The 16823-nt window shown below is 41.3% G+C and overlaps 1 protein-coding gene across 1 annotated transcript; it reads left to right on the forward strand.

Moving 5' to 3' along the window:
* The first annotated feature begins 2446 nt into the window (after positions 1-2446).
* LOC122017639 (pentatricopeptide repeat-containing protein At2g01860-like) lies at positions 2447-4028 on the forward strand. Its single transcript, XM_042575306.1, has one exon. The coding sequence runs from the start codon at positions 2462-2464 to the stop codon at positions 3938-3940; it is 1479 nt and encodes a 492-aa protein (XP_042431240.1). The 5' UTR covers positions 2447-2461; the 3' UTR covers positions 3941-4028.
* The last annotated feature ends 12795 nt before the right edge of the window (positions 4029-16823 follow it).

Consider the following 16823-nt stretch of genomic DNA (forward strand, 5'->3'; position numbering starts at 1 on the left):
TTTGCCCGGAGAATCTTATTAGTTTGTTTCTTGTCAAAGTTATTAGATTTAAAAAACTTTGAAAACTTCCTTAACATAAAAGCTACTTCGTCTTCGTCAAGTGATGTGTCGGAATCCGATTCGTCTTTCTAATTAACTTTCAGTGTTAGATTTTGACTTGACTATTTTTCCTTTTTAAGACCTGCACATCTAGACTAATGTAATTCAAATGTGGAAAATAAACTTTTTAAATTACTTATGTCAAGGTCCTTGGAAATATAGTAGGAGTCTACTATGGATATCCATTCTGGTATTCTTTGGAATGAATTTAATGCATACCTTAGCGAGTCCTGATTCGTTACCATTTCTCCGATGTTCGTGAGTCTGATGATCATCTCCTTGATCTTCGCTTGTAGTTGGGCTATCGTTTTTCCTTTTTCCATCGAGAGGTTTGTCAACTGATTTCTAAGCAAGTCTCATTTCACTAGCTTGACTTCTGAGGTCCCTTCGTAAAGCTCTAAAATTTCTCCCAGAGTTCTTTGACCGAGTTGTAGCTTCTGATATGGTTGACTGCTTGATGTGGTAGTACGGTCAGCAGATGAAATTCTGCTTTTCTGTTGGCCACTAAATCAGTCTGCTCCTTTTTGTTATAGAGATGTTCTTCCTTTTCATCTCTGTTATGATCTTTGGGTGCTACAAAGTCGCATTTTATAGTTAGAAAAATTTCAAAATCAATTTTAAAGAGTACCTCCATTTTCTTTTTCCAACTAGCGAAATATCTCTCGAACTTCGGTAGGTGAATATTCGATCCGATCATCTTCTTGTTACTTGAGTTGACGGTTAGTTCTTTTGAAGCGATTGAGCTCTGATACCAATTGATGTTTTCGAGTGATCGAGGTAAAGGGGGTGAATAGCCTGCAATTAAGGTTAGAAAATTCTCTTACTATTAAACTTAGGAAGAACACACAATTAATTATAATAAATAAAATATACATAAATAAATAAGAGGCACACAAATTTACTTGATTTGTAATTAGGGAGGTTGCTAATCCAAGGCAATGGAAGCTCAACTAGAAGATCTCCTTTGTGAATGTGGAGTAGCCTCTTACATTCATTAAGGCATAAACAAAATTAAAGCACGAATTCAGAAATGAAAATACAGTGTGTTCTTCAAACTTCGAGGATCAGGGCTCTAGTTACAGTTCACTGGTCGAAGTTAGCCGTTGGCTGACGTTATAGCTCCCTGGCGCTTGAACCCGGTCGGGGCACCTGAACGTGGTTGACTCGATCTACTCCGTAATGACTCTTCATCAACAACTTATTGGTTCTGCCTGGACTCGATCTGGGCGACTGGAGTTTGCTAACGTGGACTCTATATTGATCCTCACTGTAACGGTTTGAACGCTGACTTGGTTGGGACTGCTCTGGGTGACTGGAGTATGCTAACGTGGACTCTATACTGATCCTCACTGTAACGGCTTGAACGCTGACTTGGCTGGGACTGCTCTGGGCGTTTGGACAGAGTCAAATCAGTGTTGACTTGTCCAATCGCTTGAGTGATCCTCTGTCATTCAGAGTTGAGCTCACCCAAATCTAACTTTGACCTTGTTCTCGAGCAGTCTTCCTCCACGACTTCTCGTCCCTCAGAAGCGTCATGCGCGTCTTTCTCGTCCCCCGATGTACTCTTCCACAGCTTCTCATACCTCGGATGCACCGAGCCCGTTGACTCGCTTCCCGTGTTATCCTTCTCGCTCATTGCATCTTTCTATAGATTTCTTATGTTTCTAAGTCTTTGCATACTTAAACACAAAATATAAAAAAAATATAGAGTTTACTTAACTCGGTTGATTACATCAAAATCAACCTAGAATACTTATAATAATAGACGCTCATTCGCAAAATGATTAGCTAAGCGATTGGATAAAAAAAAAGTAAATCAAGGTGAGATCGAGCTGGACCAATCAAGTTAGCTAAGCCAAATGATAAGAGATGGCTAGAGGGTCTAATCAAACAGATTGATCCAAGCAAAGGAAATAAACTAATCGAGTTGATGGAACAATCAAGCTAATGGAACTACCGTGCCAAGGGGGCTCTAGAACTTGCTATTTCTAAACCCTATTTCGGGGTTCCATTTAGAGTCGACCAACTCCATCACTCTACTTCTAAATTCACTTCTTTAAGGTATGATCTCCTTTGACTATGTAACCTTGAAGGTCAATTCAACCTATTAAGGTCAATTTTGACCAGCTTGAACAAGGTTAAGCCACGTCACCAAACTACATCACTGATTTTATAACTCGACCACATCAAACACTTCATAGGTAAATTGTCCTATAAAGGCCGGCCCGGAAGTGGCCCATGACAGCCCAATTTAGTATCACGTGGAATTCACGTGACCGCTAAGGGGACTCGTCGATGACTCGATAAAGCCGCTCGCAAGCCGTCTGTAGAAATCCATCCTGTTCGGTCCGGCGCTTGCTTGATGGAATGCCGCCACCTGCTCACGAGCTCCTCTTCTCTCCCTCCGGTTGCGCGGGCGATCTATAGAACTAGATGTTGCTCGAGCCATGGCCGGATCGCTGCTTCAGCCCTCCGTGCATGGTCCCGACGGAAGCCGCCGGAAATCCTTCTCCACCCTCGCCGCCCCAAGCAGCCGCCTGACATGGGAATACCACGAATGCCCTTGGATATGGTGGGGGGATACCGCCAACTTGTTGACGAGGAGAAGCCCGCGGCTGACGGCGACGACGGTTCGGAGTGGAGTGCCCTAGAATTGGAGGCAATTTCCGCCCTCTTTGACCGGCCGATGGCACAGAAGCCGGTTAAGAGCGTTGTAAACCGGCCCCTGCCACTCCCGACGCCCCACAAGGGGCGTCCCCCGGGGTTTCCTTCCCCGAAGCGCCACGTTCGCTCCGCCTCAGGCTCCTCACTTGCGCCGCGGTGTTCCTTCGCCGACCGGGTTCGCAAGAACCCGGAAGCCCTAATCGGCATCGCGCGCGAGATCGCGGCGCTTCCCGCCGATAGCGACGCCTGCGAGGTGCTCGACCGGTGGCGGAGGTTCCTCCGCAAAGGGTCCCTGTCGATGACGGTCCGAGAGCTGGGTCACATGGGCCTCCCCGATCGAGCGCTGCAGACTTTGTGCTGGGTTCAGAAGGAGCCCTCGCTGTTCCCCGACGACCGCACTCTCGCCTCGGCGGTGGAAGTGTTGGCCAGGTGCGGTCAGCTCAGGATCGAAGCGGACTTGTCCAGATACTTGAACTCCGCCAGCCGACCCGTCATCGAAGCCATGGCCAGGGGGTTCCTCAAAGCAGGGTGCCTGAGCCGAGCCCGCAAGATTCTGCTTTTCGCCAAGGACAACCACCGAACTCTCGATCCCGGTATCTACGCGAAGCTCATTTCCGAGGCCGGCAAGACTCCTGATGGCTACAGGCTGGCAGCAGCCGTGCTGGACGAGCTTGGTGAGAGGGAGGACTTCGACCTGGAGCCGCAGGATTGCACGGCTGTGATGAAGGTCTGCATTAAGCTCGAGAGGTTTGAAGCCCTGGAGAACCTGTTCCACTGGTACAAGCTCAGCAGAAGACACCCCACTGTGGTGATGTACACTACGGTCATCCACGGCAAGTACTGCGAGAAGAAGTTCCGCGAAGCACTAGCTTTGGTGTGGGAGATGGAGAGTTCCGGGTGCCCCTTTGATCTCCCAGCTTATCGTGTCGTGATTAGGCTAGTGGTTGCTCTAAACGATCTCGGGAGAGCGACTCGGTACTTCTCCAAGTTGAAGGACGCTGGATTCTCTCCAACGTGCGACATCTACCATGATATGATCACTGTTAATGCAGCTTCAGGTAGATTGGCAAAGTGCAGGCAGTTGCGTAAAGAAGCAGAGATGGCTGGACTGAGGTTGGATGGAAAGACATTGTCCATGCTCTCTGAGCTAGAGTCAAAAGCTTTTTCAAAAGGTTAGAAAACTTCTTCCTGCTTGTGTTGTTGTATTGTTCTCTCTGTTTCAACATTCCTTTGTAGTTGTTCATAAATAAAGAAAAGTTCTTTCACATTACAAGAATATTTCACATTAGATGGCATGCAAAACTTGTTCCTGCTACTGCACAAACTGTCTAAAGTCCAGAAATTGATTATAATTCATTGTTATCTACTCAATTCAAGAACTGTTCTATTGGAATTTTCCAATGTACTTATTGGAGTTGCCTTAAAGTGTATTGTGATCCATCTGCTGGTTAGAAGCAGCAGTTCCTTAGTTCTAATATAATTCTCTTAGCTTTTCTATTAAGAATCACAAATCTATTTTTCCCTATGTATACATATTTATATTGATTTCTCAGTTCATGACCAAAGCTATTCATGGTTGCTAAGCTGTGTATATTTATAAGGCTCGTCATATTATAGGAATTCTTTAAATTCTGGTGTTATGTAAAACTAGCATAATAGTGTTCATATGCAATATCCTGCAAAAGTGAAATACCCCTCAATAATGATCTTTGATTACCTTCCTATTTCATTCAACTTATTCTTGTTTTCTATGGTAGAACAGTTGAATATGAACAACTGAAATGGCTGTCACAGGAATGGCCTTTTCTATCATATCTGCTTGTTTGATGATGTGTTTTTCTTTCTCAGAATCTGTATGCATTTGTTTGTGTTATGACCGTGTATCTATTTTTCTGCTCCAATTAACTATTGATTAATCTAAGCAATGTCAACCACCAACTGTTAATCAAACTAATCATGTACATCATGGATCTCTGGCCTACCACATCAGCATATGTAATCAAAGACTCACCATTTAAATCCCCCAATTTTGAGAAACAACCATCATCTTCTCGATTAAACATACACTAAACCTATCTCACAACTAGAACAATAGCCCATTGAGAAATCCAAAATTCAATGGTTTAGTGAACAAAGATCAATAGTGATGATGTGGCAGAAAAAAAGATTAAGGCACAAACCTTAAATCCAAGATCTTCAAAGATCCTAATCCTTATCTCAATATTCTTACTCTGGAGTTGAAGCACTAAAAAACTGCTAACAGTAAGTAGCTACAAAATCCAATTTCACAACAATAATTAAAAAGTGAGTAATTACATGGAAAGGGGAATATATTACCTCCCCCAAAAAAAAATGAAGCCAAATCGATCTCTAAGCACTGAGCCTAAATAAAATTTTTTAGGACAATTTATTCCCCATTCAAATCCTAATTAAGGTAGAGTGCCTTGATACAATTTTAGGCTCTTTATAAGGGGCAGGGATCCTCTAGTCCAGGATCCCTGGACCATCCCTGCCCCTGTTCATTCATTGGCTGGATGAATTGAACCCCACATTTTTAACAGATGGGATTCAGTTAATCCAATCAATGAATGGACGGGGCCTCCTTTGGTCCAGAAAATTCTGGACCAGAGGATCTGACATCCTTTATAAGTTCAATAAAATAGTCACAGTGTTTATACCGTTCTTAGTTTAAGCAATTGGTTAAAGGATTTTAGGGAACTTAAAACATTCTTATAGTTTCTTGAGATTATCTTTCGTGTTCTCATTGCTCACCAGATGTTGTATGAACTTATTGGAATTTGTTGTTATTTGTTAGATATAAACAGCTTTGAATTTTACAGTAATCATATCATCTGAGCAAACTATTTATTAGTCATTTTCAACAGCCGTATTGTCTTACATTCGACTCCAATTCATGTAGAGTACATATTTTCTATAGTTGCTGTGGATCAACCACAAGATGACCCGGAAACAACTACTCTTTGAGGCCGGTGTTCAAAACTTAGTCAATCAAAGTACAATTAACCAACTATAGTTATGAAAATCAGACTAGACCATAAAACCAAACCGGCTAAAAACTAGTCGAACCGGTAGATTTTTATCGAACTAATAGATTCGGTCGGTTTCGTAAAACTTGGATAGGTTTTATTATAATATTGGATGAATAAAGGTATCTCTATATTATTTCGGTTTAGAGTGGAAATGATAAGGTTAAACTCATCCCTAATTTGATTAGTAAAATAGTGAAGCTCTCTTTTTTTTTATAGTAAAATTGGTATTGTAGTAAAAGGTGAGTACGCGCATCTTATAGTCCGTCTTTAGCATTCTCGTCAATCCGTCTTAGGGTCAATACGGAGGAGGTAAATCACGGGCGGTTACTAATCTTTCGAATAATGACTAGCACATAAGGGAGGTATTTACCTCGGCTTTACCGAGATTCGAATTTCAGATTTCATTGTGACAACACATCATGCGTTAGTCACTACTTCATCCGAGGGGACATTATCTTTCAAACATAAAATCATGTTTGGATCAATTCTCAAACTAAGTTAGATTATTTGATGCTCCTGCATCAACATTCTTTGGCCATCTCAACATGTTCCACCTCGAGTGTTTTAAATAATACAAAAAATAATATAATCCATGAACCAAAATTAATTAATAGATAGATTAATTAATTAATTAATACTAAATTAATTAATTCATAGATAGCTACAATATTAATTAATCGTTTCATGTCTGCCATATTAATTGAATAATTAATTAATATATGATCGTAAAATAAATTAATTATTAAGTTAATGATAATTTAAAAGACATTCCATTATGTTCTTTTACTCTCGAAAGAAATCTTTGACCATTTAGGAGTAATTCCGAATCTCACTCAAATCATTCAACTCTAAACTCAAACTCAAGTTGTGAATTTTTTCCTCGCATTCTTCCTCCCCTCTTAAGAGTTTCCAAGTTCTGAAAGTTAAGAAGTTCCAAGATTTGAAAGTTTATCTGGACTTAAAATTTAAGAGCATTACTGATAAATTGTAAGTACTTGACTTAGACAATATTGTCCAAGGAAAGAAGACCTTAATACTCTTAATCATTCATATATATAAATTTACTCGAAAGGGCATATTGATATCAAAGAGATAATTCAAAAATCGATGAAATTAAATTGGTAACGATAATATTAAAAAGGATGCGTCTATTACCCAAAGGGAGCATATGGATATCAAAGGAGACAACTTGACAAACGACAAAATTAAGTTGGTAACGGTAATATCAAAAAAGGTATATCTATTATATGAAGGGATATATTAATTTCTGAAAGGGTACGTCAAAAGTATAATCCATATTTATATCAAACTCATTGTAGAACTGACTAACCAAACTCAGCTATTCAATCAACACTGTCAATTTATCCAACAACAAAAGAAAAGAAAAGAAAGAAAGAAAAACCTCTAACTTATGACAAATGCTTTGATCATGTTAAAACTGAGAACATTTTTTAAAAGCATACAATTTGTTTATATAGTTTATTAATAATAATTACTCAAAAAAATTGTTCTTACTTTCCACTGCCATTTGCCCAGCTTTCTTCTTGTTTCTCTGCGTGTGACAGTACAAGAAGAGTCCGTTTAATAGCTGCTATGGCTTCACTCCTTTGCCAAAATTAGTTTTTATCAAGGAAATAAAAAAAATTAACGAATATGATTTCCAGTTGTTCTTAGCTAACTAACGTTGGAAGCTGCAAAACGACTGAACAACGTCAGGGAATACCGTCGGAATCATCACGTGCCACAACTTCACCTGCTCCAAAATGCTCGTTGTGATACGACGCATAATGATAGGGTCTTATAAAGTCGGAAATTAAGAGGACGTGACAGTCGACGGTCCTGAAAAGAAGAAGTAGGACCATAGGGATTATGTCAACAACATGATTCTCGGTCGGATTCTCGCAGGCCAGGGCTCTAGATCAGATACTCTGGTCTAAAACATGAGGAGTAGTTGGAGTAATATCTGACTGGGATCTGACTGGTCGGGTTCCAACAGATCGATTATGTCCCGACCTGGTTCTCTCAGCAAATTAACTCTCGATCATCCAACTCCCGGTCGGTTCTTGGACGATCTCATCATATCTCCCGGTCCCTCAAGGTTTAGGCTAGGTATTATACCCAACAGAACAGCCTGAGCTGCCCTATTCATACCCGGTCGGAACAGAAGACGCTACGCGACAACAAGATCATAGAATTGTAACTGCCTGTCAGGGAATAACTGCAAAATGTTAGGGAATATTCCAACGGTCTGCAGTCACCTGCGAATGGAACCTTCCTCCAGTCTACAGGAGGATGTCACGTGTCCCCCATCGCTCGACAAGTCCTGACACCCGACATTCTCTGACATCAGTCAGACTTCAGAAGATACGCACTGTCATATAAAAAGGGAGGTCCTCTCTCTTACGCAGGTACGCTCTCTCGCACATTCGCACTTGTCTTCTACTTTCTTTCTCCTTCGTACACTGTTCTTCTGGGGAAAAAGTACCAGACTTGAGCGTCGGAGGATCTGCTCGGGGGACTTTTTCCTTGGTTTCTGGCCTTTAACGCTCGGGTGCCTGTCTGAGTGTGCGCAGAGTCCAGGTACCGCCGACTCAGTCATCGTCGTTCGTTAGCACCACGTGGGAGTCCATTTTTGGAAGCGCATACGAGAAAGGTATCTCAGTCACCCCTCCGTCAACGACAACAATAGCTCACCCGACCTTCATCCGACTTAGATTCCGGACAGGATCAATTTAGCGCCGTCTGTGAGAACTTTCTTCACATGTTTTGGAACATGAAGATGGAGGACACCAGACGGATCAACGTGACCATGACGGTAGGAGAATACGAGTTGATCAAGGAGGCTAAGAGGCGAGCGACTTTCGAAAAACAGATCACTGCTTCGTGACCATACAAGATGCTTGCAGTCTCCAAAGACCCGACTTATGTTTCGGATAGAGGGTCTAAGAGGAAACAACTCGAGAAGTTCCCCCCGGCTTTCTATCAGGAACCTGGGCCAGACTATTATCACAAGGGCCTAGACTGTTATAACAAGAAAGAGTAACCACAAGTCTCTATGGCGGAAAGCTCCCCGCCCAGGGACTTAAAGAAGGGGCAGGCTATAGTCCTCCGGGGGGAACCTGATGAGCAAGTGTCCTTCTCTTTAAGGGTACTAGAGGAGAAACTACCGAAGGGGTACAAGCCCCCGGCCATTGGAGAGTATGATGACAGCAAGGATCCGGAAGATTATCTCCGCAAGTTCCGGAACGCGACGTTGTTGCATCAATACAACGACGCTATTAAGTGCCGAGTGTTTCTGAATACTCTATCTGGCTCGACACAGAAATTGTTTGATGGATTGTCGAACGGGTCCATCACTTGTTTTCATGATTTTAAAACCATCTTCCTGCGACACTTCGCCAGCAGCAGGAAGTACCAGAAGATAGACCACTGTCTCTTCGCCCTCAAGCAAGGGTCGACCGAGCCCTTGAGGAGCTATATTAAACGCTTCAACCAAGTGACCTAGGACGTCTGATCAGCCACCTCTGAAGTACTGATGAGCACCTTCTCTCATGAACTAGTAGAAGAGGAGTTCTTTCCAGATATCATCTGAGACCCCGTGAAAAACTTTGATGAGATGCTCGGGAAAGCCGCTAGCTATATCAACATAGAAGAGGCCCAAGCGACTCGGTGGAAAGCGGACAAAGCGCCTACTCCTGCCAACAAGTCAGAGAAGAGGTCACCCCAACCACCAGCTCAGCCTCTTCCACGCGCTCGAGATGCCCAACCGCCCTTCCCTCCCAGTCAGGATCCCAGGCCGACTCTACGTGTGGCAGCTATCCAAGCCCCGAGGCCTAGACCGTAGGGGTCGCGTTACTGTACTTACCATCGGTCCCACACCCATGCTACAAGTGATTGCTTCCAGTTCGCCCGAGACTCTCGGTGTGCAGCTGAGTTCGGCCTGCCTCCACCGGAGATTGCGCCCAAGACTCAATAGAGAATGCTGGCCAGCCAACAACCCGCGCCAGGTCAGTCTGGTAGACCCCTGCCCTACAGGACAAGGAAATCAATAGCCCGGTCGCAACCAGAAGCCCGGGAAGAGGAGAACAGGGGAAACGCGGTCATCCGTGGGATTGACATGATCTCAGGGGGGCCTACAGATGGAGACTCCGCTAGGGCTCGGAAGTCTCAGCAGCGGTGCTTGGAAATACACGGTGTAGGATGCAACCGGGAGCAAGTTGCAAGGTCCATCATCAGCTTTAGGCCATAAGACCTAGAGGGATTGGAGCTCCCTCATGACGATGCCCTAATAATCAAAGTCGTCATCGCCAACAGTTGCGTGGCCAGAGTTTTCCTGGATATCGGAAGCTCTGTCAACGTGCTGTTCAAGAGTGCGTTCGAGAGCATGCAGATCGACGCCAGTGAACTCCAGCCCGTGGCTACTTCATTGTATAGCTTCACTGGTAATAAAGTATGACCCATGGGCTAGATCAAGCTAGCCATATCTTTGGGTAGCGAGCCCTTAGTGAGGGCGCGGAGGGCCACCTTCATAGTGGTGGATTCGCCATCCTCATATAACGTCATCTTAGGGAGACCGGCCTTGCACAAGTTCCGAGCGGCAGTCTCCACTTTTCATCAGAAGATTAAATTCCCTTTGGGAGACTAGGTCGGAGAAGTTAGAGGTGAGCAATTGGTCTCTCGCAGGTGTTACATTGATATGGTGAAGGTGGAGGCTCGCTCAACGAACCCAGGATGACAGGATTCATGTCATTCAAGAGGAGATTATCCCTTGGGAGGAGGTCCAGCTATATCCTGAACGCCCAGAGAGTGTGACCCGTATATCAAGCGACCTGCCTATTGAAGTCAAGGCGGACTTGGTCCAATGCTTGACTCGCAATATGGACGTCTTCACCTGGTCCCCTGAAGAGCTACCTGGGATCAAGCCCGAGGTGGCTGAGCATCGATTACACCTTCTGCCTGATTCCCGACCGGTCAAGCAGAAGAAGAGGAACTTCTCGGCCGAGCAAAATAAGATCATCCGAGTTGAGGTGGATCAGCTCAGGAAAGCATGTCACATCAGAGAGGTACAATTCCCATCCTGGCTCTCCAATGTGGTCCTGGTAGCTTATCCCAATAATAAGTGGAGGGTCTACATCGACTTTTGAGATCTCAACCGCGCCGATCCCAAGGACTGCTACCCGTTGCTCAAGATTGATCAGATGGTGGACTCAACCTCAGGCTGTGAAAGGATTTGCATGCTTGATGTCTATCAAGGATACCACCAGATACCTCTGGCACAGGAAGATTAGGAGAAGGTTAGCTTCATTACATCAGATGATACCTTCTGTTATACTATCATGTCTTTTGGATTGAGGAATGCCGGGACTACCTATCAAACGATGATGGATAAGATCTTCTGGGAGCAAATAAGCGAAATGTGGAAGTCTATGTAGATGACATCCTCATCAAATCCACTCTGACAATAAATTTAATTACTAACATAGAAGAAATCTGCGACACACTGCAGTATGAACTGAAATTGAATCCCTTAAAATGCTTGTTTGGAGCTCGAGGGAGAAAATTCTTGGGATACCTCGTTAATGAGCGAGGGATTGAAGTTAACCCAGAAAAGGTCTGGACACTTCGAGATATGAAGGCGCCTCAGAATCTGATAGAAGCTCAGAAGTTGGTGGGCCGAATAACTGCACTGTCTCGATTTATATCCCGGTTTGCGGATAAAGCCCTGCAACAAACCGAATTGTTATGAGAGATTGGTGAGGGTCCCCAGAGTATGAGTACGCAATCATCAAAAGTTAGAAGTGTAGGGGAAAATTCAATTGGTTGTTCTGGTAGTGGTGAATCAAAAGGTAAAGGTACTCTTCATGAGTTTGTTAGTTTGGAACCTAGACAAACAATCCTAAATTCGGCATACAAAAAAGATTTGCTTGCTGATGTGAAGTGTAGAGTTGGTCATTTTATTTACTTTGTCACACTTTTGTTTAATGTTGTGAATGATCCTTATTGGTTGTCTATGGTTGAGAGTATTGCGGAATATGGAAGAGGGTTCAAGTTTCCTTCAATGCATAAGTTAAGAACTTGGATACTTAAGGCTAAGGTTGATGACATCAATCTAATATATGAGGAGCATAAAAATGCATGGAAAAAAATATGGATACATTATATTATGTCGGATGGTTGGACGGATGGGAAGAATAGAAGTTTGATCAATTCTTTGGTGAATAGTCCCATCGACACTTTCTTTTTGAAATCTGTTGATGCATCAACTTCTATTAAAAATGGGGAATTGATTTTTAAATATCTTAATGATGTTGTTGATGAGGTGGGAGAGGAAAATGCTATTCAAATTGTCACGAATAATGTTTCGAATTGCATTAAAGCGGGGAAAAAAATTATGGAGACTAGGTACAAAATTTGGAGGACACCTTATGCGACGTATTGCATTGAGTTAATGTTGGAGGATATTGCAAAGTTGAAGATTTTTTTTTTGACACAATTGAGCATGCTAAGATGGTTGTGTAGTTCCTTTATGGTCATGAGACTATACTTTCTTTGATGAGAAAGTATACAAATGGTAAAGAAATTCTCCGTCCTACTGTTACTTGCTTTGCTACTGCATTTCTCACTCTTCAGAGCATGTATGAGGTTAAAGACCACTTGAACAAATGTTTGCTTCTGAAGATTGGATTAATTCACCACTATCTCAAACAACTCAAGGGAAAATCATGAAGAGAATTGTTGTTAATGATCCCAACTTTTGGCCACATGTTACATTTTATGTTAAGAGTGTTGTTCCTCTTGTAAGTGTGTTAAGGGAAGTTGATTCAGAGGAGAGATTGACTATAGGATATATTTATGAACTTATAGATAAGACAAAAGGGACAATAAAATTTAATTGTGGAGGACTTGACAGAAAATACAAGCCAATTTGGAAAAAAATTGATTCACGATGGACTTCTCAACTTCATCATCCTCTACACGCGGTTGGGTGCTATTTGAACCCACAATTGTGTTATGAAGAAAGATTTTCTGATTGTGATAAAGTTAGAGATGGATTGTATGCTTGCATGGATAAGATGTTGTCTTCTGATGATTATCTTAAAGTGAACATCCAATTGGACTTGTATAACAAAGCTGAAGGAGAATTTGGAACTCCAATAGCAAAACAAACAAGAATGTTATGGACTCCAGGTAAGATTTACTTTTGTAATTATTCTTGTAAAATTATACTAGCATTCATATCTTAAAATTATATATACATTCTTGTAATTTTCTTTATGTTATTAGCCTCATGGTGGGAACGGTTTGGAAGTAAGACACCCGAGCTTACTACGTTTGCAATTCGAGTGCTTGGTCTCACTTGTAGTTCTTCAGGATGTGAAAGAAATTGGAGCACTTTTGAATCAGTGAATATTCTAAGTTTCTAACTTTACTTAAATTTTAATTGTTTTATAATTTTCATATAATTATTTAATTTTTTATATATATTTTCTTCTTTGTATATATTAGATTCATACAAAAAAGAAAAAGAGACTTGAACATATGAAGTTGAATGCGTTGGTGTTTGTGAAATATAACTTCAAGCTTAGGGAGAGAAGCATTAGGAAGAGAGACAAGATTGATCCTGTTGTAGTTGATGAAATTGATTTGAATGATGAATGGATAATTGAGAAAGAAGCTCTCGTCCTCCCCGTAACTACTAAATGACTTGAAGATGATGAATTATTTGAAAGTGATTCTATTGTGAGTGTGCCATCGACTATCTTTTAAAGTCTTTTCGACTTAGATAAGCGAATCAAAGATGTTGAGGATATAGTTGAAGTTCCTCCTACAAATTCAAAAAAATAGAATTGTTAAAATTCCAAGTAAGCATATGAAAATTATTTACTTATATCTATTTCAGCTATAATTGTATCTTAAATATCATATATCTTATATAATAGGTGGAAACAAAGACAAACAAACAAGGTTGAGTCTTATTGATGTGGAAGATGTTGGTGCAGGTTGCACTAATAATCTGGTTTTGATATATGACAAATAAGTTAAAGTTAGATGTGTTGTTTGTTTAACCTTTCTACCAAGTGTGCAGGAGTTAACTGGTCTGAAGGACTTGACACCAGGCTAAAATCCATCTAGGTCCGCGGGGCTCGATAGTTGATCCGAAGTCCAGATAGGTCCGTGAGACCTGATATCTGGCAAGAAGTCTGGTTGGGTCGCGAGACCTAACAATTGGCCAAAATATAGTTGGATCTGCGGACCTGACAACTGGCAGGAAGACCTGGTAGGTCAGAGGCAAGTCAAATAACTGCAAGTGGTAAGTGAAGGTAAACAACTGAGGAGAGATCTAGTGAGGACATGTTCCCCGTTGAGGGAACTGTAGACGTCGGTCTAGCTTAGGTCCATTTAGAAAACCTAAGCTGAGATCTTGACTAGGTCCTGATCTCGTGGAAATAGGATTTAATTATTACTCATATTTTATTATCTTGTGCTAACTCCATTTTGCAGGGTAAATATATTTTTCTATTGCATGGACTAACCTTTTCTTATAAGAGGGCACTGCTGAAGAAAAGGAGTTTGGGCACCCGGAATGGATTTGGGCGCCCGGAGCTGGTCCAGGCGCCTAGAACAGTTGCATCCAGGCGAGTGCCACGAGCACTCGAGCGGTCCGGACGCCCAGAGTCGATCAAGCGTCCGGACCTGAAAACTCATCTATAAATTGATGTGGAGCACGTCGATTGGCCGAACTATGTGGTCCATGCGCTCGGAGGGGTTCCAGGTGCTCGGAATGGACCTATTTAAAGGCCTTCGACTAGGAGCTTCAGAACAACAATGACTATGACTTTCACTCTTGCTCGGTGCTCCGAAAAAGATCCTGCGACGCTGTGACGCTCCTCTGACGAACGCTATTCACCCCCTCCTCCTCTAGTGTCTTTCCAATCCTACAAATGGTATCAGAGCAGGTACCGCTCTAAATTAGTACAACTACCAATCAGGTAAGGGGTGAATTTTTTATTTCTTTCCTTTCTCTTTCGAGTTTTTTTGCTTTTTTCGATATAATCCAAACTGGTATAATTATCTTTTTGGATAATTTTTTTTGTTACAAACTACTCTGAATTGGTGCAACACCAATCCAGTCTAAATATTTTTTCTACTCCCACACTACTAATCGACGACCTAGTCTTGGGACTTCTTTTCCTTTCTTCTTTGTGTGCAAGGTTCACGACCCAAAACGAGGGATACAACACCATTTATCCTCCCCTCTTCAATGGTGACGATTTCTCTTATTGGAAGAAATGGATGGAGGTGTACCCGAAGATCGACTTTGACCAATGGTTTAGCATCACCAAAGGATATAAGGCTCTAGTAGACCATAGCACCGGAATTCTAATGGACTCAAAAAATTAAAATCTGGAGATGAAGAAACAGGTCCAGATTGACTTCAAGGCCCTCAACACAATTTAGTGCGGGCTAACGAAGGAAGAACTGAATCATGTTGGTCCACATGAAAACACGAAGGAGCTGTGGGATAAACTCATAGAACTACATGAGGGAACCAACGATGCAAAAGTAACAAAAAGGGACATATATTTAAATAAATTATTTAACATAAAAAATGCAGGAAGGAGAATCTGTCAGTCAATTACATGTGAGGATAAAGGACATCCTCAACGAGCTTCATACAATCAACCATCAAATGGAGAACTGAGATTTGATAAGGTATGCTCTAAATGCGTTTCCTCAAAATGCACTGTGGGCTTCCATCGTGGATGCCTATAAAATCTCGAAAAATTTATCTAAATTGAAATTAGATGAGCTATTTTATGAACTTGAACTCCATGAACAAACTAACTCAAAACAGGTCGAGAAAGGGATTACACTCTTTGTAGGTCTTTCAAAAGAAACCAAACACAAGAATAAACCAAAGCCAAAATCTGAATTTGACTCAAAAGACGAAAAAGAGAAACTCGTGAACATGGTCAGAAAAATGTTCACGAGAAGGAAGAACAACTTCACAAAGAAGGATTTACAAAATGTGATCAAATCAAATGATATGAAGGCGAAGATCATATGCTACGGGTGTAACAAGAAAGGACACTACAAGCATAAGTGTCCAAAGATGAAAGATGACAAACCCAAAAACTACCAGAAAGAAAAAGGTATTCAAGGCGACGTGGGATGAATCATCTTCAGAACAATCGGATGCCAAAGATCAGAAGCATCACAACTACCTCATACTGATCTCAACCAGACCAAAATCAGAAAGCGAGTCAGAACAAGATTATGAGTATGCGGACAAATCATGCCACATGTCTGCACTCATTTCCGAAGGTTTGAAAGAGGTATCTTCGATCTTAACCTCCAAATATTTTAGAATAATTGCATGTTTGAATAAACAGTTAATTAAACATGAAAAATAAACTGAATCACTTCTTGAGAAAAATTAATGCCTCAAGGAACAAATTGAAAATAGAAATCCAAATCAGATATAAAACTTGAGGAGAAAAACACAAATTTAAAAGGTGGAATTAATAAACTTAAAGGATTATTAGAAATTTTCACCACTAGATTGAAAAATTTAGATCTAATTCTTAAAACTCAAATGACTGTATACAATAAGTCCGAGCTCGGATACAAGTCCAGCTTAACAAACAAAACTTTTATATCACTTTTAAGCCAAAACAAAAACCTAACTAAAGTTTGAGTTCCGAAAGCGTGTCTAACCACACAAGTAGAACTCAATCAATTCTATGTGCCTAAAAATAAAATTCATTATCTAAAACTAAATCCAACTAAACCTATTAACTCAAAACTAAAAAAATAAACCTTCAAAGCTAAATTCAAACTTAAGAATAAATTCAAAACAAATAATTCAAACTCAAATAGAAAAAATAAATTCAAATCAAATAACTTTAAAGCTAATTTAAATTACCATTAAGTTTATTTTAACTACAAAAATAATCGACATAGGACTAAAACCTAAATCGAAAAGTTCAACAATTCAGGGGGAGACTT

This window comes from Zingiber officinale, chromosome 8B, assembly GCF_018446385.1.
Source record: "Zingiber officinale cultivar Zhangliang chromosome 8B, Zo_v1.1, whole genome shotgun sequence".
NCBI classification, from domain to species: Eukaryota; Viridiplantae; Streptophyta; class Magnoliopsida; order Zingiberales; family Zingiberaceae; genus Zingiber; species Zingiber officinale.